General features: G+C 40.0%; 1 protein-coding gene across 2 annotated transcripts in view; it reads right to left on the bottom strand.

Moving 5' to 3' along the window:
- PBX1 (PBX homeobox 1) overlaps positions 1-25,635 on the bottom strand; it is a 295,543-nt gene that overhangs the window by 32,667 nt on the left and 237,241 nt on the right. For both annotated transcript variants that reach the window (XM_033200502.1, XM_033200503.1), the window contains 3 exons: positions 20,101-20,291; positions 12,341-12,476; positions 7,963-8,122 (listed from right to left, as the gene is read on the bottom strand). In XM_033200502.1, coding sequence (XP_033056393.1) covers positions 7,963-8,122; positions 12,341-12,476; positions 20,101-20,291 — 487 coding nt within the window. The remainder of the gene's footprint in view (positions 1-7,962; positions 8,123-12,340; positions 12,477-20,100; positions 20,292-25,635) is intronic.

The raw sequence follows: 25,635 nt of genomic DNA, 5'->3' as shown, positions 1-25,635 counted from the left end.
GAGAAAGGGAACATTTATTCTTCCCAACTTAGTCTATTTGGATTGTAGTCTCTAGACCTAGGATCTCTCTTCTATGCCTCTAAAATTGTAGCATTGGCCAGGGGACCACAAGATGGAGGCTACGGACTGGTCAGTGGTATTTCTGCCACCATGATAGAGCACATAAGCTATTCAACTGGATTCTAAATATGCCATTGCTAAACCATCCCCTCCCCTGTGAGGAGCAGCACCTGGGAGGGAATGCATGAAGGCACTGTCACATACTAGGACTATGTATGGGTCTATGACATTCTTAATTTCTAAAATGAAGGTGAAATTTCTTGCAAGGTGGCAACAGCCCAAGGAACCTTGAGGACTGTAAGAATATGTGGGAGTGATCTACCCTTCTCTGCCACCTGCAACTATGGAGAAAACAAAATAACGGGCCAGGAATTCTCAAGCATGCATAAAATATGAAATGTTGCTGCTGCTGCTAATAATAATAATAATAATGATAATATAACAACAGTAATAAGTGGGCCTCAAGAAGGGCCATTAGCCATCTGCTTTCACCTCCCAGAGATGGAGGCATCATCCAGCGAGTTAGCCTAAGGTCCATCCTGGCACCACCCAGGTTCCACTGGTTCTACTGTGGTGAACCTAGCCCACATTCAACCTAAGCATAAGGGCTTGCAAAAGCTTAATATTATTCTGAAGTCATCGTGCAGCTCAGCGCATTAGGAAAGAAAGCTCAACGTGCAAGGTTTGGTTAAAACATGACGTTAGCCTGGAAAAGGAGAGACCTCAGGGACCCAGGTCAGTTGCACTCTATTATTTCCAACCCTATATTGCTCAAATTGTGCTCTTGCCCTCATATTCTGAGACAGCCATCATCAGTGTGGAATCGCCCAACAATGATTCATGCCTCAGCTCTGACACTTTTCTTTTCTCCTCAGGTAGGGATTTGAGCTCTGAGAGCTTTCCTGCCCCACATGAAGAGGTGCCGCTAAGCAGAAGAGAGGACTTTCTTTCCCCATAGAAGGACCACTTAACAAATGACAAACTCTAAACTCTGACACAATGCATTATTTATTTATGGTATCTATCTATGCTATTCATGGTGTTTTCATACTTTAAAGGCAAGAGCCATTTAGAGAAAGCTGACGATTTATAAACCTGGGTACAACTCCACATTTAAAAAAAACAAAAACAAAAACAAAAACAAACAAACAAACAAACAAACCCCTCAAATTTTGTTTGTCCTGTGGGATGTTCATTCCCATGCAAAGAAAAACTAGCTATTTTACTAAATAAAACAATCCTCCACCTAACTCCCTTCTCATTCCTTCTTTCCCAGGAAAAAATAAATGCTTTCTTTGGGGGTTAGAGGAGGACTCAAGCATCAACCAAAGGACTATGCCATCTCCATAGTTCTGCGACTTGTCCTGTCTCATCTGGCCCACATTTCTCTGTTTAGCTTATCTGAAAGGAACTGGAAAGGTAGGGCCTTAGCAAAACAGGTGTAAGATCTGACCAGGTGTGGCTTATACCCAGTCAGTGGGACAAAGTCTTTTGCCTGTAACTTCCTTCCATTACTATGGGACTATCTTTGAAACTGTCTTTCTGAACACATGAATGAAACAATGTGTGGCACAGATCACATGCTCACATGTAGATATATAATATCTCTGTATACTAGTACTATCCCTCTCAAATATTTTTTGTAATCACAGATATAACCTAAATAATAAAAGCCATTTTGTAATGTATTATAATACATGCTTACATTTAGATGTCAACAGAACTAAGAAGAATCAGCTCCAAGAACCCAAATTATAATTTGTTATATGTCATCAGGCTCCCCCACCCAAGCTCAGGTATTTTACTTCTCTCTCATCATCTCTAGATGATGTCTTATCATCCAGAGAGTCAACCTTAAGGTCCATCCTGGCACCACTCAGATTCCACCGGTTCCACTGTGGTAAATCTAGCCTAAACATAAGGACCATAAATTTGACCAATGTTTTTTTGGAAATTAGTACACAAACTTAGAAATGGGAGAAAGCCCCAAAAGGCTACATAATATCCAATGACATGGCATCCATGGAACCATGAAGGCATGGAATGTGTCATTTAAAAGATACGTACTGCAATTGACACAGATGATTTAAAAAATACATGTGCATAGATAAACTGTAAATATGTCTGGCTGCCTAATGTACACAGAGATAAATATGCACATATAAATGTACTTCATGTACAAGTGCATTTGTATCAGAGCAGCAATTGAAGGAACAGTCCCTTATGCTCTTGGCTGTGCTGTTTCAGTATTTCATTGTGTCTGTACACCCATGTACAATATTACCATGGCTTCTCACTCTCTGGTAAGTATCCAGAAGCAGTGGTTGTGCTGAGGGAAGAGACCAGGTGCCACTAATACCACAATAAAGCAGATAGAAGTCCACAAAAACATCTGAACTACAAGGGGAGGACATGTTCTTTACCCAGCACTGCAAGTTAGAAAGAATTTATCATGGAATGGATAACCTCCTGGGATGCACACGATTCACTGACAAATAGTGAATGGGCTCTCTTGGAGGTGCTGTGGCATTCTCAAAGAGCTGAAACAGAATAACTTGGCTTGCTGAGAAGATCATTCAGAAACCTTACCTGCAGGCTGTTTTGAAGCCATCAGCTACTACTAGACGCACATTTTAAGGTGTGGTTGTCAGTTAAAAGGTTCTGAATTTGGTTTGGGAAGGAAGGCAAGCAGCTCATTTAAACTGCCACCCAGACATTTGGGGCATGTACAGAGAACTAAAGCTGCACTCAACTAGGCAGAGAAGAAATAATAGATCACCTATGATTCTAATGCATTTGCTTGGGCAAACATCATGATGTGGTAATGTGTTCACATCCATTTTCATTAGACAAGTTCCCGAAAATTGCATTTCTACTCTAAAGAATCTTCAGAAGACTTAAATTTGTTAAAGAAAAACAAAAAAAGTAAAAGCAAAAAACAAAAAAAATCAGTTAATTTCATAATCCAAAAAAAAAAAAAAAAGAATAATGATAAAGCTTAAACCTAGAACAGGATCTCTCAACCTTGTTGCTACTGACATTTTGGGCCAAATATTCTTCATTGTGGGGGATTATTTTATGCATTGTAGGGTGGTTAGCCCTACAATGGTTATCCTCTATCCAACAGATGCCAGTAACACCCACCCTTCAAAATTGTGACAACCAAAGATATCTCCAGATATTACAAAATGTCCCCTGGGGATACAGATTTGCCCCTAGATGAGAACCAAAGACCTAGAACAAGAATGGATTTACTTTTTCCTTTTAGGGAACTCCGTGTTTAAATGTATTCACTCAATATTTCTTACAGTATTTTAATGAAGTAGTTGCCATTTTCTGCAGTTTAGAAATCAAGACTTCAGGTAGATTATGTAGCCAGCCTGATTCAGCTTGATAGATTGGACTCTCATACCATTTGGGAGTTCAAAGGGTAGGTCCTTTTCACTAGATGGAAGCTTAATTAAGTCCCAGGCATGCTTGCTTTTCCATTTCCCCTTGTGAATTCCAAAATTCACTGTTACTTTCTACTTGGGACAAAGCGAAAGAGTAAAGTGTTGTCTGGTTCAATGTGAAAACCCTTCAATAGGTATGTATGTCAAGGTTGTAGAGTTCCAATTCCAGGAGAAATTGTTTTCACTCTTCACTTAAAAATAAAGAGGAGAATCATACTACGGAAGAACATGAGATAAAACATCAGTAGGATAAATATTTTCACTTGGTTTTAAAAAACAAAATTATAAACATTCCTGTGGGTTTACTAAAGTGTCAGTCGGCTTCTCTGGATGTGATACCTTCTCTCTGTGTGTACTATATAAAAACTTCTCATAGGGCACAAAGGCTCTGAGTTTTAATATAATAACCTTTCATCAATCCTGAAAAACATCAAACCTCTTTTTAGGGGTTGATATGGTTAGACTTTGTGTCCCCACCCAACTCTCCTCTTGAATTGTAATCCCCATAATCCCCACGATCCCCACGTGTCAAAGGGGAGAGACCAGATGAACTTAATTGAATCATAGCGGCAGTTTCCTCCATGCTGTTGTGAGAGTACGTTCTCACAAGATCTGATGGTTTTATAAGGGGCTCTTCTCCACTTCACTCGGCACTTCTCCCTCCTGCTGCCTTGTGAAGAAGGTGCCTTGCTTCCCCTTCACCTTCTGCCATGACTGCAACTTTCCTGAGGCCTCTCCAGCCATGCTAACCTCAGTCAATTAAGCCTCTTTCCCTTAGAAATACCTAGTCGCAAGCATTTCCTTATAGCAGTGTGAGAACGAACTAATACAGGGGTATTACAAGATTATGTATACGGGCTTGCCATTGACTAAAATAGTGCTAGAAGAAGATTTGCTGTTGTCCTTGACACAAACACACAGCTAAGCGAAAGAATTCAAATCTTGGGGTTCTGAGCTTCGGTAAGCCCACTACCACTTATCTAATCACAGAATGTGATAGAATTTCAATGCTGATGGCATGCCACAGTGAGGATCTGTAATGCACAAGTCAATTTCTTTCTTCTTGGATGTTAAAATCCTCTCCAGAAGATAATCCAAGCTTCTTGAAAGGGCCTCATTTTTCTGAGGTTTTATAATCTCATCAAAATTAAGAAATGAAGAACGCATTACTCTAGGTTATTACAGACGAATTATAGACCGCAGGTTTTACCCAGTGCTTCAACTGGTCCCTATTTTCGCTTTCTTTTTTCAAAATTTAACTTTCTCTCCTTCCTTCTATTCTTCCTCTTTGCTCCATCCATTTTGTCTAACTCTGCTGGTATAAACTATGAAGCATGCTAAATGTCTTTAAATGTTTGCTAATCCCCCCAGGTTTTAGTCTTAAGTGATTTAAAAAAAAATAGAGTATGCTTAGGAAAACAGGAGACATGGAACATATCAACAAATAGAAATATTTGGAAGTAATCTAAGACACTGAAGTGCTGTTCTCCATACAGAAGCCTCTGGCAGGAAGAGGATTTACTTGCAAAGAAATATATTTGTTTTTGTTTGTTTGTTTTGTTTTTTGAGATGGAATTTTGCTCTGTTACCTAGGCTGGAGTGCAGTGGTGCGGTCTCAGCTCACTACACTCTCCGCCTTCCAGGTTCAAGTGATTCTTCTGCCTCAGCCTCCCGAGTAGCTGGGACTACAGGTGCGCGCCACCATGTCTGGCTAATTTTTGTAATTTTGGTAGAGAGGGGGTTTCACCATATTGGCCAGGCTGATCTCAAACCCCTGACCTCGTGATCTGCCCGCTTTGGCCTCCCAAAGTGCTGGGATTACAGGCGTGAGCCACCACACCCGGCCAGAAATATATTTCTTTACAATAGAAATGAGTACTTATATTTTGTAAAACTCTGAAAAAAAACCTTCTGCTTCAATACTGAGGCTATGAAAAGTTTCTAGGTTCCACAACTCTAGACTTCAAACTCTGCCAAAATATATTTTCACATATTAACTTCTTATTTAAAATTTATTTCAATTATCATTTATCTTTTGAAATTATTGAAGAGCAAGTACATAACATAATAAACACCTTATGTGAAAAGTTTGAACATTTTAAAGTTCTGCTTTATCTGTGTGGATGATTTAAGTTGGTTAAGAGCAAAAGAAAATACAGAAAAGCCCATTTGTAACTTTTGCTGTTAAAATGTTTATCTTTTACAATTCCATGCGATTGCACACATACAATAGTATTTTCTTTTGTCTCTACTTTAGAAAAAGCACTACAAAGGGGTTCCTGTGCGGATTATTTCCAACAATTTAGGCACAACTGGAAGGCTTAGCTCAAATTTTCCATAATAATTTACTTTGTGCTCAGAATAGTCACATGATGTTTAAGACACCAGAAAAAAATTCCTTAGAAAACTGTAATCACAGTCTGACATTCCATAAGAGGCAACCATAATTCTTAAACACAGAGTAGAGGGTTAAAATGCTTACTTTTTTCTTTTAAGGGCTTTAGGAAAGAATAAATAGTTAAGAATTTAGTAATGAAGAAAGTCCACAGGGCCCTTCTAAGGAGTAGTCATAAATCATGCTAAGCCATCTGCGATGCAGATATACCAGGGACAGGAAAAAGTCATTTTGATATCTGTTTTGCATTATGATAACCTTTGCAGGAGTGTTGAGTGCATTTTTGCTAATGTTGACAGAATTGTACTTCTTCCAAAGAGACAAGTGAAAATGTCTGCCTAGCGGCACAGTTCAACTTGTTATTGGGTCTGAAATTCTTAATAATTGACCAGATGGAGAAGATGGAACTCTCTCTGGTTATTGAACCTGTTAGCTTTGATCCCTTGTCAATCACACCATGACGGAGGAAGAAAAAACCAAAATATTCCTCAAAAAGTAAATCTGCTCCTCATAGGAATCTAACCTGTAGCGCTGGGAAAATTAAAACTGGATTGAATTCTATGTTATTTTATTATATTCATGTTGAAAAAGCCCAGGGCACTCTTCATGCATGATTCCATTTAGATAAAAGAAGGCCATAAAAGACATGCTGGGGATAGCCCGGTGACTTGGAGAACCTTATCATTAACAAATTTGTACATCTGGAAGCTCACAGAAGACATCAGTCTGTGGAACCCTACATCGTCTCCAGTAACAAGTCACTATAAGAAAACTTATTTTAGTGGACAAACAAGCTTTGTGGTCAAAGATACCACATACTCTAAAAAATGTTAGACATTAGGTTTGTAATCATATTATGATCAAATATATTTAAATTGGTAACATTTTAAGTTAGAATCATCAATTTTCTTAGCTGTGCACACTAATCGAAGTCAAACCAAACTTATTTAATGAGAAAATACTTGTTTTTCCTTTACCGAAGGGGAAAAAAAAATTACCACATGCCTTCCATAGCTTACAAACACAAAGGTTATATTTTTTGCACTATTAACTATATTTTTTCACATGTAGAAATTATGAACTGATGACACAAGGCACACCCCAAAACATAGTATTTTGACCTAAACTCTTAAATTAGTGATATAATGCTTATTTCCTGAAATAAAACCTATTACATAGCACATGACGGATAATCATAAGCAATAAAGAACAACAACTATAAACAATACATAGAAATATTCATAGCCTGGTTTTGCATACCAAAACATTCTAATAAGATATTTGCTAGAAGAGTAAATATTTCTGCATAGAATGCACGCTAATAGGTGACCCAGTCATTATGTTGTTGGAACAGCAAAACTGACAAGGATAAAAACTTTTGGCCGGGCGCGGTGGCTCAAGCCTGTAATCCCAGCACTTTGGGAGGCCGAGACGGGCGGATCACGAGGTCAGGAGATCGAGACCATCCTGGCTAACACGGTGAAACCCCGTCTCTACTAAAAAATACAAAAAACTAGCCAGGCGAGGTGGCGGGCGCCTGTAGTCCCAGCTACTCGGGAGGCTGAGGCAGGAGAATAGCGTAAACCCGGGAGGCGGAGCTTGCAGTGAGCTGAGATCCCGCCACTGTACTCCAGCCTGGGCGACAGAGCGAGACTCCGTCTCAAAAAAAAAAAAAAAAAAAAACCATTTTATAAAATGGGCCAAATGACAGAATCCCAATAGACTATCTCTAAGCATTATGTCTAACTTATTTATTGATATCCCTGAGGGGAGAATTTAGAAGTCTCATCAAGCTAACCAATTTACTTTGGTCTTAACTTAATAGACACATTAATGCAAACCTCCACACTACCCACCTTGTAAACAGTCTAACAGATTGCTCTTTGGAAATGAAAGGAAGAGCCCAAAGTGACACTAACATCCAAAAATACAATCAAATACAGAAATTAACCAATCAAAAGTCTAAAAATAAAAAGAAAATCACAATGTAAGAAAAGCAAGTATAAAAGTAGAGAACAATTCCTCCCCCCACCCCCAATCAAAGAAAAAACTAACCAGCTGAGTTGGGAGTTGAGGGTGAGTTAGCTTGGCTTCCATGGGCTGACACATTGGTAGCAGTGACAGCTGTTTTGGCAGCATAAATATTGGCTTCCTCTTGAAATTTACCTATGTTCTTCTTGTACCGGATTCGCTTATTTCCAAACCAGTTTGATACCTAGAGTAGTTTAATAAGATGAAAAAGTTCACATTTCATCCTTCAGAAACATTGCAGAAGACAAAAAAAAGGCTTTATGGGAGAGGTGAAGAGGTAAGCTAACTGGTCTTATCCTACTTGTATTAATAATTTGACAACATCAGTAAAAAGATCTGAAGTAAGAGCTTCAAAAGGACAACTACATGAAATGCGATTCTCTTGTTTAATATCACTAAAATTTAGTAAAACCACTGTGACAAAAATCTTCCTATAAAGGAGCTGCTCATTTAAGCTAGAACCCTTTTCATTTAGAGCAAGCATTTTAAACTTGCTTACATCTTCAATTATGACACTAAAATATACCTAACATTTCAGGAGAAATGCCCCTAGTGTTTATCAATGCAAAAGCTGGCTTCATGCCATCAAAATACATAGACCTTTAAATGTCCATACAGGTGCTTTCATGTGTTAGATTAATTGCAAATTTTTAGAAGTTACATGACTTTAATGTGGACTGAGATTCTTAGCTGTATCTCACGGTAGACCTTAGGATCTATAGAATTCAATCTACCAGATTTCACTGACTATTTTGTGAAAGCTTGGTATTATCTACATAAGGAAAAACTGTAGCATACAAATGACTATCCCCTTGAATTCTAGGGTTTAAATGTTAAAGCCAGCAGACACAATAAACCTAATTTACTTTCATTTGTTAATTTATTTCTTTCATGTGGTTCACAGCAGGTGTCTTGGCTCCATTTGGTACCTCTGCTCCCTTCATACCAAGACCTCTGCCAGACACAAGGGGAGACACAGTTAAATTCAAGTTTTACCCCCATAATTCCTGCCCTGGGAAGGAAAGTTTTATATCCCACATTCCAGATATGATTTTGAACTAAAATGCTGAGGTTTTCATATAATTACAAAACAAACTAAGAATCTGGTGAGGGAAGGGGGAGTTGATACCACATGTACCATAGTTTACGTATCATTTATATTTAACTCCCAATGACAGCAGATAAAGAAAACTGTTGCAAAACTATAATTTTTATATTTATGTAAATATAATTTATATTAATATAATATAACTTAATTTTTTAAATGCATTAGCAAACTTAAAACATCTTATAAGGATAGCACTTATACTATAGCAGAAATGTCAAGCCTTTTTTGAAAAAAAAAATCAGTCCGTACCACCACAATATTAGTAATTAAAGAGAAAAAAATTCAATAAGAAAATGCTTTATTTATTATAAATGCTGATGTCTACAGAAAAAGAGGTAAACTGGAGGAGGAAGGACACTTTTGGGTGTATTTCAGGATCACTGCATATCTAGTTTCACTTTGAAATTTATGTTTTTCTTGATATAACTCACTATTCGTAGGAATCGGTCATAATTATGGTTGCTTTTTGATTTATGGGATAGCAAAAGAAGAAAAAAGGTAAGGAGGTTTTTTTCTCAGATAACTGCACAAGCTGAAAGAAAAGGGAAAAAGATGAAGGCAATTTGGGAGGACTTTTGAAGAAGAAATACCTGAGGTCCAATTATCTGTGAAAAAAAATATAAGCTGAAGGGGGTCGAGAGGGCACATGTTGTGGGAGTGATTCCCTTCTAAATGACAAGAATGGAACTGGTAGGAAAGTGCTAGGTCAGTTCAGGGACTTCCTGCATTGTCCAACAGACAATGATCCGGACAATGTATACAGTGTTATCATGAATGAACTAATTATTCAACAGTCATGGACTAAGGGCCTAATACGCGTTAGGTACTAGGGATGTATAGATAACAGACACAGAATGAGACATAAAATACAGAAAGAACAGTAGGTTTTATAGGAAGAGTTTGATTCACATTTTGAATAAGTTAATTTTGAAGAAGCTCTGGGCAGAGCCACGATGAAGTCCATTGGGAAGTAAAATATATGAGTTTGGTGCTGCAGAAGAGAAGTTCCATCAGGTATTCAAATAGAGGTATTATTTGTAGCTGTGAGCATCGAAGAGATTCTGATTCAGAATTAAGGTGACACTCAAGAATTTACATTTCTAACAGGCTCCCAGGGGATGCTGATGCTGCCTTCTGTGGATCACACTTCGAGTAGCTCTGGTATAGAAAAAGGGCTCTTTAGATACAGTCAACAGGTGGATTTCAGATGGATTTGGGTGTACGGGCAGCATATCTTTGTTTTGGGTCATGGGATTTCAATAGCTTTTAGTAGATTTCAAAAGAATTTGTGACTTCAAAAAAAGACAATAATGATACAGTTCAAGAGGTATTCCCTGGCTTTGGGAACTAGGAGAAAGACTGAATAAATCATGTGATCCAACAAACTATGATTAGTAGATGGGGCAACTAAGACCCAAAAAGAAAGAATGAGTTCCCTAGGATCCCACAGTTGACTCTTGTCAAAAATATGCTCCTTGCTTAATGCTCTTTCTATGATATCATATTATATTGTCTCCCATTGGACTTGCTTAACAATGGTAGCTTAGTTGCTTTGGGGAGAGACAGATGTGATGGGGAAGAAAGAATGGCATGACTCTGGCATGGGCAGAGGAAAGGGAAACGTGACACAATATGTAAATAAGCATTTTAATGGACACACTATTTGTACCTTGAGTTTCCATAATGAAGGAAGTGAAGGTTGTGGGAACAGATCAGGATTTTAACTTGTATCCAGCTATACTACAAATTACCTCCAGGAGAACTCCTTTTACCTTCAACAGGGAGTTGAAATTCTGAATTCAAACACTTGGAAGTCAGACAGCAGTAATTTAATTCTACTTTAAAAGCAGAAGGTTCCAGGATAAAATTCACTGATTTAATATTTGCTCCTTGTTTGTGGTCCATACCTAGAAGCATTCCTTAAACATGCAGCAAGTATCAAAAAGCATTAATTCCCTTTTTTTGTGGACAAGGGGTCTAGCTTTGGACAAGAATGGTGATAGCCCTAGAAAAAACTAGGCTACTTGAATTTCACCACTGACATTCCAGTTTCTGTCAAGACTGAAAATGACCTTCAGCTGGGTCAAAGCACCTAAGGAAGGCCCAAGTTAAAAAGGAGTCAATTCTTTTTGCTTTATCTGAAAGAATATTTTCAAGGATATTTGCTGCTGTAAAATCATCTTAGTTTGTTGGGGAGGCTCGGGCAATCCCTTCATTGTCAATACCTTTTGTGGAGCTCTATATTCTGACTGGACCTAATTCTGTATAGGTAAACACAGGTTGATGGTATCAGCACCCTGCAGGGATCAACAGAAATCAGGATTCAATTCAAGGAGGTACAGATGCTTAGTTTATATAAAGGAGCATCTACTTCATTTGAAAAGTGGTAAGTGAAATTTCTCACTACAGTAGTCTTCACTACTCCCTCCCCTCCCCAGTTTTAATGGAAATACCTGTACATTTAATTCTCCTGCATGTGACAAAATTCTAAGAAAAACTTTCTCCAACAGATTTCAGAACTATCACTATAGGTCTCAATTAGAAACCAGTGGTGGTATTTGAGGTTCAGACTGAATAAGAAGTTTGGGTGGGTCTTTTGAGCGGACAAAATGCACGTATGTATAAATATTGCCTACTTTTCTGCTTCATATTCATGTTGAAAACTCTAGGCCTATAACAATTTTATATCATGTATCTTTCCAAGTCAACAGACACCACCTGTTATGGTTATTGCTCTTTGGGGGAAGGGGGCATTCAGTGACATTTTATTCAACCATTCCAATGTAATCGCAGTGACATGTTAAAATTCCTACACTCCATCAGTTATAGAGTCAGCACATCAAGAGGAGACATTTAAGTTCCTTTCATTTAAAAGGCTATATAACAACTAGTTCCATTCACTGACTCTTAAAGTTCCTGGGTTGGGCAAAAAATGGCTAAGGAATGACTGAGTTTGAAACAACAGCATGAGGAATGCAGGTAACTTCCCTAGTACACTTTAGAAACCTTACCCATTTGAAGCAAAGGAGTGCTCGTTGGAAAGAACCCTAAGCCTGTTTTTACACTGTACTCATTCTTCTCTTCCTTCTGCTGGTCCTTCTCAAGTTTTGCCAAGTACTTACCTAGAAACTCACTTATACACATACACATCAAGTGCTTACCTTGATATTTTAAGGCTACAGCTGATGGAACTTGCAAGGCATGAATGTCCAGTAAAGCAAGACCTCCAAGAGCCTGCCCTGGAGGCCCCACCATGGCCAGGCTACAGGCTGAGGCTTTTGAGGGGCTGCTTACCTGGGAGACTGTGATGCCACACTTCTTGGCTAACTCCTCTTTGGCTTCCTCACTGGGGTAAGGGTTGCTGAGATGGGAATAGAAATATTCATTCAGGATTTCTGTCGCTTGCTTGTTGAAATTCCGTCTCTTCCGCCTTTGTAAAGAGAAAGGAAACAATAACAAAAAGGCTCACACCAAATAAACATAAAGTGGGAGAGAATAGAATCTACTTCTGGGAGAAGACAAATTTTTGAGCAAAAGGTGAATTGGAGCATATTTACCGAAAGGGGCTAGATGCCAAAACCGTAACTAAAAGCATTTGCTCAATACTTCATTGTGTAGCATCTGGGCACCGAACAGAGAAGTGGTCACGGATATTTTTGCAGAGTGGTGAGGAGTATAAAGTTTCAAAATTCAGGCCATCTTGGTTTGTTCACTCTGTCACCCAGGCTGGAGTGCAGTGGTGTGATCTTGGCTCACTTGAACCTCTACCTCCCGGGTTCAAGCGATTCTCCTGCCTCAGCCTCTTGTATAGCTGGGATTACAGGCACACACCACCACACCTGGCTAATTTTTGTATTTTTAGTAGAGATGGGGTTTCATCATATTGGCTAGGTTGGTCTCTAACTCATGACCTCATGATCTTCCTGCCTCGGCCTCCCAAAGTGCTGGGATTACAGGTGTGAGCCCCCGCGCCCAGCCCTATCTTGGTTTTGAATCCTGGGTCAATTGAGTATCAGCTGGGTGATTTTGACCAGCTTCTTCAATGAAAGTGAAGAGGGTCATACTGACTTCACAGGGTGAGAGTAGGGAAGAGATGAGACCACACAAAGACAGCATTCAGCACAGTGCCCAACACATGGCAGGTGCTACAGCTTGGTCTTTCTTCTTACCAGGTTCCAGGCACTGGGCCTTACCCCTCCCTCTTGGCAATCAATTCAAGTTATTCATTTTTCACAACTACTGAGGTAGATATGATTATTTGTATTTACCGATAAAGAACAGAGCTCAAAGGTCACTCAGCTTGTATGTAACAGAGCCAAGGTATTAATTCAGGTCTGACCGACTACAAAACCCAGTCTCTCTCTTCTATACAAATTAGCTCCTCACAATTACACAGAGATTCTGCAGCCGTAAGTTAAAAATAAATTATCATGTTCTTTCCATTTTATCCCCATGTAAATGCACGTAACATTTTTAAAAGGCATCTGGAGAAGAGGGCACAGGACTGACTTAAATTAACCCCCAATAGCTTGACCTCCCTCAAAAGGAGAAAAGTGGTACTTCTTAAGCAAGAACAGCTGCTAAATGGTAAAACAAAAGCCACAGAATTCTTTTTCATATACACGTTGCCAAAAAGGAGAAAATCACTTTTTTTTGAATAAAAGCATTTTTCTGCCTTAAAAAAGCAAAAGTGCTAATTGAACTAATTTAAAGTGAGAATCACTTTATCGCTTCCTGACAATGAAGGCCTGTGGATAGTTGAGGGCGTTGCAGGCTCATTGCAGGGGCTGGCTGGCCCTCCTTAAAGTTGTGGGTCCTTCATCTTTAAATTAGCTTGCTTAGCACTTTTGCCTTTCTTGCTTTTATTAAAAGCTTTTCCTTATGGAAAAAATTTCCAGAACATCCCTGATTATGCCAGGATATAGGATTTCCCAATTTAGCCAACAGAAAACACTGATGGCCTTGCTAGACAGGAAATTCAGCTAATATTGTATTTTCAGGGTCCCGCTTGGATTAATTAACACAATAAAGTGCCTGATTTTACCGGATGAACACCATCTGTCCACAGGTATTAACCACATCTGTCCAGATTATGCCAAGCCCAAGTCACTCTCCTAAATCATGCTGAGTTTCTGGGTCACTCAGCATCAGAAATTGTACAGATTGGATTTAAAAGCCCAACTGCAAAGTGGGCATGTGTTAAAAGCTCTTGCATGATGGGAATTTGAGGAAGATAGCCAAGTGACTAACACAGTCTGCAGGCCAGGCTTTCGATAACCTTTGGCTTCTCTTTCTTCTTCGCCTGAAGAAGACTGTTGTTTTAGGCCTGGGGAACTGGACCCTGAAGGTTCCCTAATTGGGAGAGCCTCCGTTCCCTCATTCAGTTGTTTGCATTAGCATTACTGTGTATTTTTTGGGACTCTTCCAATTGAGCTCAAAGGAAACCTCTCTGGAATGAGCTGGTGGTATGCGGATGGTGCAGACAGCTGTTCCCAGCTCTTCTCTCCTTGTGATGTGCAATCTTCCCTAGGTGGTCTCATCTACTCTGATGGACTCACTTATCACCTCTTTTAGTAGCTGTCTTAATCTAGGGTGTTTGAAATCCTAGGATCAGGATTTTTCAGAATTTCAAGAAACCTAGTGAAAATAACACCTTTCTACAATAAGGTTGAGCTAACTGCGACGCCTGGTTTCTTTGCTTTGGCTTGAAGTGTTATCACCTTGCTGAGTTAACATTTGTGATTTCAAGCCAATCAGTAGCTTTGTGAGTTGGGCATCAAGGTTTTGAATTTAAGAAATTTGGAAGTTAATTAAATATTACTGGATAAACATGGTGTTCTAGGGACAGAAAATTTTTGAAGCACAGGGTCCACGGGGGAAGTTTTTTATAAAAGACTCATGATAGTGAGACGTGTAGACATCACAGACATACACTGCTAACTACCAAATTTGTTACCTCCTGCCCTAATACCTCTGCTAAGAGCCATTGGCCCATTTATGACTGCAGACTCCAAGCATCTTCAGACAAACTGTTTCCAAAACTAAGATCACCTTTTACCCAAATCAGCTCTATTTTCCTTGTTAGCCTTATTATTTCGTGACATTACTACAGACATAGTTCATTATATTTGCTAATTTGTTCATTCCTTGCTTCCTTCATTCATTCAAAGATTTGAGTACCTAGCATGTGCTAGAAACTAGGAGTTTCTCAACTCTTCCTGCTTTCTTACCTTCATCAAATGATTGCCTCCTAAGCAAGTCCTGCCAGTTCTACACTTTCAAATCAACCTCTTTTGTTTCATTCTAACTGCGCTGCTATTTGTGAACTGAGTGAAGAGGAGCCGCTGCCTATTGTACGACCATATGACTAGTGCTGTTCAAGAGTACTTTGTGCAATGAGTGAAATGTTCTATATCTCTGCTGTCCAATGCAGTAGTCACTGGCTATGTGTGGCTACTGAGCAGCTGCAATGTGGCTACTGTAACTAGATAGCTAATTTTTAAATGTTTATTCATTTTAATTTAGTATTCAGTTAACTTAAAATCAAATAGCTATATACCAGAGCAACACTAGATCAATGCTTTCTCAAGAAGCCCTCTTGGAAAAAGATTGTAGCTCTGGGGACACCATCAAAAACATAAAATATCTTTGGAACCTCTTGTTTGAGTCCACTCTATAATATACCAATGTTTATCTTAAAATAAGAATATTTTCTTTGGAATACTTATGTAAAATGTGAAAAGTATTTCAATTTGTTCTGTGTGGCACCAGTCTGAGGAGCACAGGCTTCAACAATTGTTCTTTACATTGTCTTTGCTCCAGTCCAGCTCATCTTCAAGAGACTCACTAGAGTAATCTTTCTAAACCATAGATATGATATCACTAATCATTATAAAATTTAATAATAATGTGTATATAAACAACAATGTACAATAGTATATCATATAACAGTAATATATAACACAGTAATCATTATGATAGCTGAATTATGATGTGGATATTATATGCCAGATACTATAGTAAGATTTATTCCTATTTACAGGATTATCCACATTTTACAGGTAAGAAAACCAAATCTTGGGAAAATGAGTCACAGGGTCATAAAGGTCATCAGAGTTGTACCCAGAATTTGAATCCAGTGCAATTTTATGTGATAACTTCCCATACTTCTTCTTTAAATAGCTCTGAGGGTTTCTGCTGTTTGATAGGATAAATTTAAAATCTTCACTGGTACAGTTAAGGTTTTTCAGTGGATCTTTCCTATCCCTAGTGCCTCATTTCCCCTCAATCCTACACATGCTCTGAACAATTTCATCTAGCCACATCATATGCCTCTGCATTCCCCAAAGACTCGTGGCTTTCATGCTCCTGTGGCTCGTCACACCACCCTGCGTCCTTCTCTCCCACAACATCCGCCACAGATTTACATATGTCTCCCCAACTAAACAGCAAATTCCTCAAAGGCAGAGGACAGATCTCACTCATCTTTGAAACCCTTGTGTCTAACACATAGTAAGCACTCAAGTAAGGAATGCTTGCTGAAGTAGAATTACATTGTTTTATTTTGCTGTCATTCCTTCTGTTTGGCAAACATCCTGCTCCTCTGAGACTCCGTATTTTTCCGCTCTCTCTCTGGATCCTTTCCTTCAGGTGGAGTAGGTAGATGAATGAACTGAATGTGTAACATGTGGTGTTATGTGTAGTTGGAACAGTATTTGTCCTATGAGATTATGAGCTCTTTGAAGGTAGCACCCACATTTATATGCACTTTTTTCATCTTTGATGTTCCAGTGGCTACTATAACATTAGGCAGATAGTAAGAGCTCAGTTAGATGAACCAGTAAATCTAAGTAGAGTGCCAGTATTACTAGACTAGACCTTCTTGGATGTCCTTTCCTCTTTCTTGCCATCCTCCTGGCAATATACTTTATGTAATCCCCTCTATTGCAGTGAAGTATACAGATGTACTTTTGATTATCTGTTTACGTTACTGTTATTTCCAGCAAAATGTTATAGAAAAACAGTTAAGATTACTGCTTGAAAATCAGTTAGATAGTTTATAAGTTCTCTCCCTCTTTTAACTAAAAAAAAAAAAAAAAAAAAAAGTTATTTATAGTCCTGATAATAAACTTACCAAGTTGTATGGCACAATGCTTGGTATATAGCATGATATGAGAAATGTTGAATGAATGAATGAATGGAATTTTTAAGTCAAACCTTCCTGGTACAGTTAAGTCAATCTAAGGAAGAGAGACAGGAAATGACTTGAGTGGGATAAACCTGGGCCCAGAGAGGAGTTGAGGAGTGTGGTGGACAGAATTCCAGAACTGTAGACCGTGGTGTACACACCTTGCCTGTGAGTGGATGGCATAGGAAGTATGATTAGGTTCCTCATCAGCTGACTTTGAGTAAATGAAAGGGAAGATTCGATTAAAGCCTTAAAATGGAAAGTTTCTCCTACTGGCCCTCAGGAAGAAAACAGGCAGCCAAATTGTGAACTGCCTATTGAGAAGGGCAGCCTCTAGGAACTGAGGCCCTCGGTCCTACAATGAGAAGGAAATGAATTCTGCCAACAACCAGAACAAGCTTGGAAGGAGACCCTGAGCCTCAGATGAGATCACAGGCTCAGCTTATAAGCTTGATTACAGATTTGCTGTGACTAGGGCAGAGGATCCAGCTAAGCCATGCCCAGGCCCCTGACCAACAGAAACGGTGCAATAATAAACTTGTGTTGTTTTAAGCTGCTTAATTTGTGGTAATCTGCTACGCAGCAATAGAAAGCTAATACAATGAGTGTTCCACAACAAAGTAGGAACACTCAATTCTACACACCTATTAGATTACAAAGACTAATCTTATTACTAAATCAAGTCCTCTTTGTATTTTATTTGTCTTCCATGAAATCTTTTTTGGTGAGGCCCTGCCCATCAGATGCATGGTTTAGAGGAGCATGTGAATATCTGCAGTGAGTGTGTCTTTCTTACTAAGTTTGCTTAGCTATCTCTCCCAATTACAGTTAGTGACGCTGGAGGCACTGATACGAATTCCCCAATCAGGATGTCTGGCAAACATTTGCTTTTGAACTGAGAAGGCCATTTGCTCAGCCTTAGGCTGGAATCTGGGGTCATGTTCTTTCACTGATAATAAATATACCCCCAAAATGAAATGATAGTAACAGTGACAATAGGTTAGTTGTTTTCGTTTTGAATCTTGGCTCAGAAGCAGTGATTCAAAGGTTGTAACCAAAGCAAGAAAAAGACCCTGTCTTAAAGTGATTGTCTGTCTGGTGCCAACTGGAACACTCTAGGCAAAGGCTGGTGGACGTGAAAGAAGCTTGTGTACAAAGCTCTCCAAGCTTTGTGTCTGTTAGAGTCTGACCTTCAACTGGGCACAGTGGAATTACTGACAGAAGATATCCAGTGAGACAATTAATTCTGTTCCTCCCGTCTCTCTGCTTACTTTCTTGAAAAGAACTCAGTCTGGAGCCAACTGTTCTTTTTTTTTTTTTTTTTTCAATACCTGCCAACATAAATACTAACTCCAGCATTTTAACTAGAGGAGTTACCATGGAGATGTAAGCAATACACGCAGGGTGGCAGTGGCACAGAGGAAGGACCCAAACAGAGGCCACCAGTCACTTGCACTTTGCACTATGCAGAACAGGCTGTATTAAAGAAGCCAGGCAGACAGCAAGCCATGGGTGAGGGAGAGGCACAGAGGATCCTGCTTTAGGGTGATTTTGCCTATTTCCACTCCATTACTATACTCAGTTGGGGAAAACTACCTTCGTTTTTACTTTCTCTTGACTTATTTTATGGAATTCTACTGGCCCAGAGTTACATTTTGCTAGCTGGCATTCTCGTGTTCTAGTCCATGCGACCCAAAACACATTGACTAAAGGGAGTGAGGAGAAGATGCCAGGGCGTTTTAAAGAGGTTCAAGGACTGTAAAGACCACAATTGTGAAGACAGAGAGAAATGCAGGTAGGAGAGCTGAATAAAACATGATCTCAGGGGTGAAAAAATTCAAGAGGAGTAATAAATCATTTTATCTGATTGAAAAGAGACAAAATAGATTGTGAAGTGGTACACTGACCCTGACATATCTAACGTCCTAACGATAAAAATAACAGATTGGGATTATTATCAAGAATTTAAATATGAATCGTATCTGAATTCACAGATGACGAATTTAAGACAAATTCTAGATCACAAAGCATACCCAAACTCAAAATGTATTTGCTAGATGAATTTTCAAAATATTCTTCTAGAGTAGATGAAAGATATGACTATAACTATTTTACAGGCTGGATAACAGAAGTAAAAGGAATCAAAGGGATTCACATAAATCTATCGGTCTAGAGAGTAGGGGAACCAAGAGATGACACTTGCTCTGTGTTCTCAGTTCTTGTCCTCTTTTGAAGGTCCTTTCTATCCATAGTTTCTTCAACTGAATGCTCTGAACTCACAAGTAAGGACATGAGCAGCAATGCCAGATGGAAACCATCAAACCATGTTAGACCATCTCCTTGTCCCTCTATGTCCAAAGTGCCATGTCTTATTCATTTCTGCACTCCTAAAATTAGCCCAGAGACAGCAATTTACTTAGAAATATTTGTTGCATTGAGTGCACTCTCTGTCCATCTACAGGGTGGAAAAGATCCCAGTTTCCAAGCAAATGGAATAAACTTTATTGAAGAGAGCCTGTCATGATAGAGTGCTAGTAAGACAGCTGCAGGCCCATAGTTATAAGATGCATCTGTAAGAGAGGTACCTAGTGCTATGAAAAGAAAAAAAGTCTCACTCTACCTAAGTCCTCCTTGCTGCTACCCACAGTGCATAACATAGTGATAAAGATCATCTCCTGCAACCATGTATTTTCCCGGTACTGTGTGAAACCAATGACCTATCTAGTCTCGCAGAACCATTCTCAGGGTACCATTTGGTTCAGCGTTGATGGGGTGAAACTAGAGCCTATAAGGGTGGCCAGCTATGGACTCTAGCCCCAGATCAGTGACTCCCACAGAGGGCAGGACAGCCCCATGGGAGACTTACCGCGCATCCAGAAATCGGGAACGCAGGATCATCACGGCCTCGCACGTGCTCTGCTTGAGCTGCATCTGGATGGAGCTGAACTTGCGGTGGATGATGCTGACCATCCGCTCAATCTCCTTTGGGGAGATGGGCCTGGTCCGGCTTTGCTCTCGCAGGAGATTCATCACGTGGGTGGTGAACTCGTTGCAGGCCTAGAATGGCAAGACAATAAACACAGTCATTGGGGGTCCAAGCCTCAACGCGTATCAAGTCTATGACACAAGGATCGTGTGGGCTTTTCTAGAGACTTGTGCAAATAAAGAAAACTAAGATAGTTCGTGGTAGACGTCCATTTCAGCCCCTGTGGCTCTAAGTTTTGGCGATAATGTTGAAGTTTTTTAAGACATAAAAAAAATTCTTAATCATTTTATCTTAATTTTTTTTCCATGATTTTACCACAGTAAAATGTAAGAATATGACTTCTAGTATAAAACACGCTACACCACCCTTTGTCCCAAAGTTAACAGTCAAAGAGAGTTTGGGGTCAAATGTCTCATGTGCTTTCTGCCTTGCTCATTATTTCTGATATAGGAGTGCTTCCAAATACTCAATTTTAGAATGCATAAACAGCCAAAAGAGTTTAAACGGAATCATGCAATTAAAAGCTTTGATAACTCTTCTGGGAGATTTCTCGTCCATCTATTTCTGTTTCAAGTTTTATTATAAGAACTTCCTCTCCTGCTCTGGCCTTCTGAAGATCCCACTATGTCTGTAACACAAAGGGAATCTGTCCCCAGGAGTCTTACAGAAACAGCATCAAAACATGATTGAGAGGATTCAGGAACTATCCCTGCAGAAATAAAAATTCTCAGGTCATAAACTAGCATATCATCAGCTCCAGAGGTAGAGTTGAAAATCGTATTTCCCCACCTCCTTATTTAACAGGGAGAAAAACTGTGGCCCAGAGAGGTGAAGGGACATTTCCACAGGCACACAGCAAACATGAAGAGGCAGAAGTAGCGCCTGAGCCCTTCCTATTTTAGGCCAGGGCCTCTGGGGTAAGTCTGAACTTAATCCTCTGAAAACTCCTGCCATGTCTTTTAGTTACTATGACTTACTTAGCATCCATAATCTGGTTTCCTTAGCTGAGCATTCAGTAAAACATCTATTCACAGATTTACTCAAAACAATACTGTAAAACTGTATTAGATTCACAACAAAAAAGGCAAGATGATGCTTTGAGAGTTAAAGAACTAAAGACTCAATTGCTCCAACTTTTTTTTTTTTTTTTGAGACAGAGTCTCGCTCTGTCGCCCAGGCTGGAGTGCAGTGGCACGATCTCAGCTCACTGCAACCTCCGCCTCCCGGGTTCACGCCATTCTCCTGCCTCAGCCTCCCGAGTAGCTGGGACTACAGGCACCCGCCACCTCGCCCGGCTAGTTTTTTGTATTTTTTAGTAGAGACGGGGTTTCACTGTGTTAGCCAGAATGGTCTCCATCTCCTGACCTCGTGATCCGCCCATCTCGGCCTCCCAAAGTGCTGGGATTACAGGCATGAGCCACCGCGCCCGGCCTGCTCCAACTTATTAATGGCAGAAACACCCTCGTTATTGATAACATTGCACTGCCGTTGTCATATGTGTCGATAACGCAGTAACAATAACAATAGTACACATTTACTGATTATTCACCTAAGAAATCCTTTGAGGTTGGTTGGCCAAAGGTACATAGGCAGGTGCATCCACTGGGCTGTGTCTACACTGGTGAGTGGGAGGCCTGGGTTTTTGCCCCCGCATCCGTGAATATTTGAGCACATCCTTTCACTAGTCAGTGCCTCATTTAATTCACCCAAAAGTGGCTTTTATCACTCCTGACCCTCCAGCAAGGTTAACGGCACCCACACTCCTGTGCTATGACCTGCAGACTGAGCAAATCCCTCACAGGAACACAGCAGAGAGGCTGAGTGAGAGCACAGCCTGGGTTCACAGCTCCTGCCTCTGGGACTCACTTGGCTGTGGGATCTTCAAAGTTACTTAATGTATCTGTGCCTCGTTTCTCTAATTTGTGAAACCGAGATGACAACACCCACCTCATAAGGTATAGTAAGGATTAAATGAGTTACTATATGTGTGCCTGGCCCTACAAACACATGTCACAATTATCTCTTCAAAATATAGATAACTTAGAAATCCAGCATATTTAGATATCTCAATAACCGGGTAAACTTCTCCAGAGTTCAATTTCCCTCTTGGTAAAAGTAAAGGTGGTGATAAATACCTCCTTTCTACTCTACGGGCCTACACAGAAGACATACCTATAGAAGATTGGGTCCTTATAGCATGTTACTCTCCACTCTCCATGGAAAAGTGCTATATAAACATGAGATCTATATAGTAAGTTCATTCCCTAGCCAACCCCAGCACCCAGAACTGTACAACCAAGAGAAGGAAATAAAACCTGGCAGCAAGTTCACTGAAATTTGGAGACCACAGGATGGAGAGTGGAGGGCTAGGCACATAGCAAGCATCCCAGCCGCCTTTCTAGAGAAATAACCTCCCACAGGGCTGCAGCCTCCCCACCTCATCTGGGCTTAAAGAGAGGAGGGGCTGGATGTGAGGGAGGATTGTCAAGTGCACCAGCTCTCAGCTGGGAAGCCACAGTGCTCGGCTAATAATAATGTGCTTCATTATGGTGAATAAAAATACTCACAATATCTGATGTTTATTCAGGGCACTGTATCCCGGGGCCCTTTCTGCTCTTCAAGAAACAGACAGTGGAGTCGTTTCACCCACTGCTGAGGTGGAGCAAAGCAGCTGCTAAACAGCTGCTGAGGAACACACAACAGAGGGCAGAGCAGAGTTCCAAGTCCGTTTCAGATGGACAAAGCATAATGATCCAGATTTTCCCAGTACCTGGGAAGGAAGGAGCTATCCATACCTCCTCCTCACTTCCCTCAAGCCTTGTACCTAAAGAAGCTGGACTACTTCCCACAGGACAGGCACTCACAATGTGACAGGAATGTGAATACTTGGGGTTACAACTGTTAATTAAATAAAACCCTCACATGCTGAATGTTTCTCAGCAGAGGAGACTGTACTGTAGGCTGTCATTAAAAAACAAAACAAAACAAAACAACAACAACAAAAAAAACAGTTACTTTCTGGGAGCTCAGGCTGCCTCCATAGGGCAGAGGGATTTCGAATAGGCCTCCCAGGTTACAGGGCAACACTGTTTCTGGAAGCAGACAATGAAAGCGAAGCCTTTCAAAAGTCTCCTCTAAGGTTTAAGTTTACATCCTGAACTATAAGACCTATCTTCTTCCTTGACTCCTTCAAAAAGATGGATTGGATTGAGATCCAAGGATGAGACTGGATTTGGCTGCCAATCTCATCAACAAAAGTAACTGGGATCTTAGGGCTGTCTTAGCTATGAACTGAATTAACCCAGTTCAGCTCAACATTAGAGATTTAGTCCTGTCAATTCCCCAACAGCATTATTTACAAAAGCTAAAAAATCCTACAAAACCACAAGATTTTTTTTTTTTAAAGTAGATCTTGGAATAAAATTCAGGTTTCTGACATCATGGTTTTATCTATTATAATATGCCAGCTCTTAAATACCGTATAGTGCCGGGCGTGGTGGCTCACGCCTGTAATCCTAGTACTTTGGGAGGCTGAGGCGGGCGGACCACATCAGGAGATCGAGACCATCCTGGCTAACATGGTGAAACCTCGTCTCTACTAAAAATACAAAAAATGAGCCGCCAGGCGTGGTGGCACGTACCTATAATCCCAACTACTCGGGAGGCTGAGGCAGGAGAATCGCTTGAACCCTAGGCGGAGGTTGCAGTGAGCCGAGATCGTGCCATTGCACTCCAGCCTGGGCAACAGAGCGAGACTCCAACTCAAAAAAAAAAAAAAGTCTCCTGACGATTTCTTTATTTAATGACCTCAGGGTGAAACAATGGCTGATTCAGATAGTTTTTTGTTTTGTTTTGTTTTTGGAGGGATAAGGGTGAGGGTGAGCTACAATAGCTAATTATTGTGTAGTTATCTGCCATCACCATGCCAAAAATAAAACAACAGAATTAATTATTAAGTAATCAATTTGGTAATTTCAGGTAGGTACTACTAAAATACTGACACTTTCACTTGACCAACGTTTTCTATTTTTAAAAAATCCCCATAAGGAACTGTTACAGGAAAATGAAGAAGATATATCTGTCAGACACACTAGCTAGAAGGTTAATAGCATAATTTCTCTACAATCTGCTGTTTACTATAATTAACAACACAACTAATATTAATAAGTTATTAAGCATCCAAAATATATTAAGCAGTATTCACTTCTTAACTAGAAAATGCCCATATAAACAAATAGATGACACTTTAGCACTTTAAAAAATAATAAACACAGATGACTACCACAACTTTTACCCTGAACATAATTGGCTTCTGTACTGATGGAGATTTTAAGTTCTCAATTTCCAACATCTTTATTGTTTAGAATAGGTAAGTACCCACAAGAAGTTTCTGAAGAGAATATTCTTATCACAACCTCTCTTAGGTGCCAGTAATCTAGTCCAAGGAAGTAACAGAGAGGACAACCTGGCTACTCCATTGTTGAAAGACATCCACATTCTCTTCTTACAAAGTGGAGTCAGGCATTGTTCTAATAAGAGCCCTTGGGGTAAGGGTCAAACCCTGGATTCTAGGGCAAATTCTCTCCCTCATTAAATGTGTGACCTCCACCACATCTTAACCTCTTTCATCACCATTTCCTCACCTGTATCAAAAGGGAGAGGATGGCAGTACCTGTCCTGGGTGCCCAATCTCAAAATTGCCTTGAGGAGCAAGTACCATTATGTCAGCCACAATGTTTTGTGATTGGTGACATGCTATTGAAATGTACTACAGTTGTCATAATTTTTAGTCATTTTGGATGAGGATGGAAGAATGATCAGAAGGTTTAAATCAAGGAAGCAGTTCTACGTTGCTGGCAACCTGAGCTCAGACTAAAGACAGTTTTCAACACCTCCCAACCTAAAATCCATTGCAGTTATGATTTAGTGAAGGAAGTCACACTCTGGGCTTGTCTTGTGTCCTGTTCTTTGGCATGAGTTAACCTGGAGGACAAATCTGAGGACAGCTTGCTATGCCAAAGGACAGGGTTATCGGTGCAGGCGAAGTAGGAAGAACATTGGGTAATAAGAACCCAAGAGGTCAGCGAGAGGTCTGTCCCCATTTGCCTTCCAAAGTTACCCTTTTAGGTTAGAGCAGACTGCAAATTCTAAACGATGGTCATGGTTGGGGAAACTATCCGAGTTCAGCCAGCTCTCTTAGCTCCGCATTGCCTGGGATCTGGGGAAATGTCTATAGGAGCCAACACTGTGGCAAGAACATTTGTTCTTTCCCAAGAAGGCAAAGGAGGATGACTCACAGCTTCTTACCACAGCTTGCTTTCATTTTCCTCCCCTTCACCCTCCCTACACCTTGTCTGATGGTCAAATTTCACTATTCTTGGTTTCACAGTAATTTTTTTGCCCTCATAAAAGACA

Source organism: Trachypithecus francoisi, unplaced genomic scaffold (assembly GCF_009764315.1).
Source record: "Trachypithecus francoisi isolate TF-2019V2 unplaced genomic scaffold, Tfra_2.0 Lachesis_group5, whole genome shotgun sequence".
Taxonomy (NCBI): Eukaryota; Metazoa; Chordata; class Mammalia; order Primates; family Cercopithecidae; genus Trachypithecus; species Trachypithecus francoisi.
Note: the sequence above shows the minus strand (reverse complement) of the source record. Positions and strands in the feature narration are given on the sequence as shown.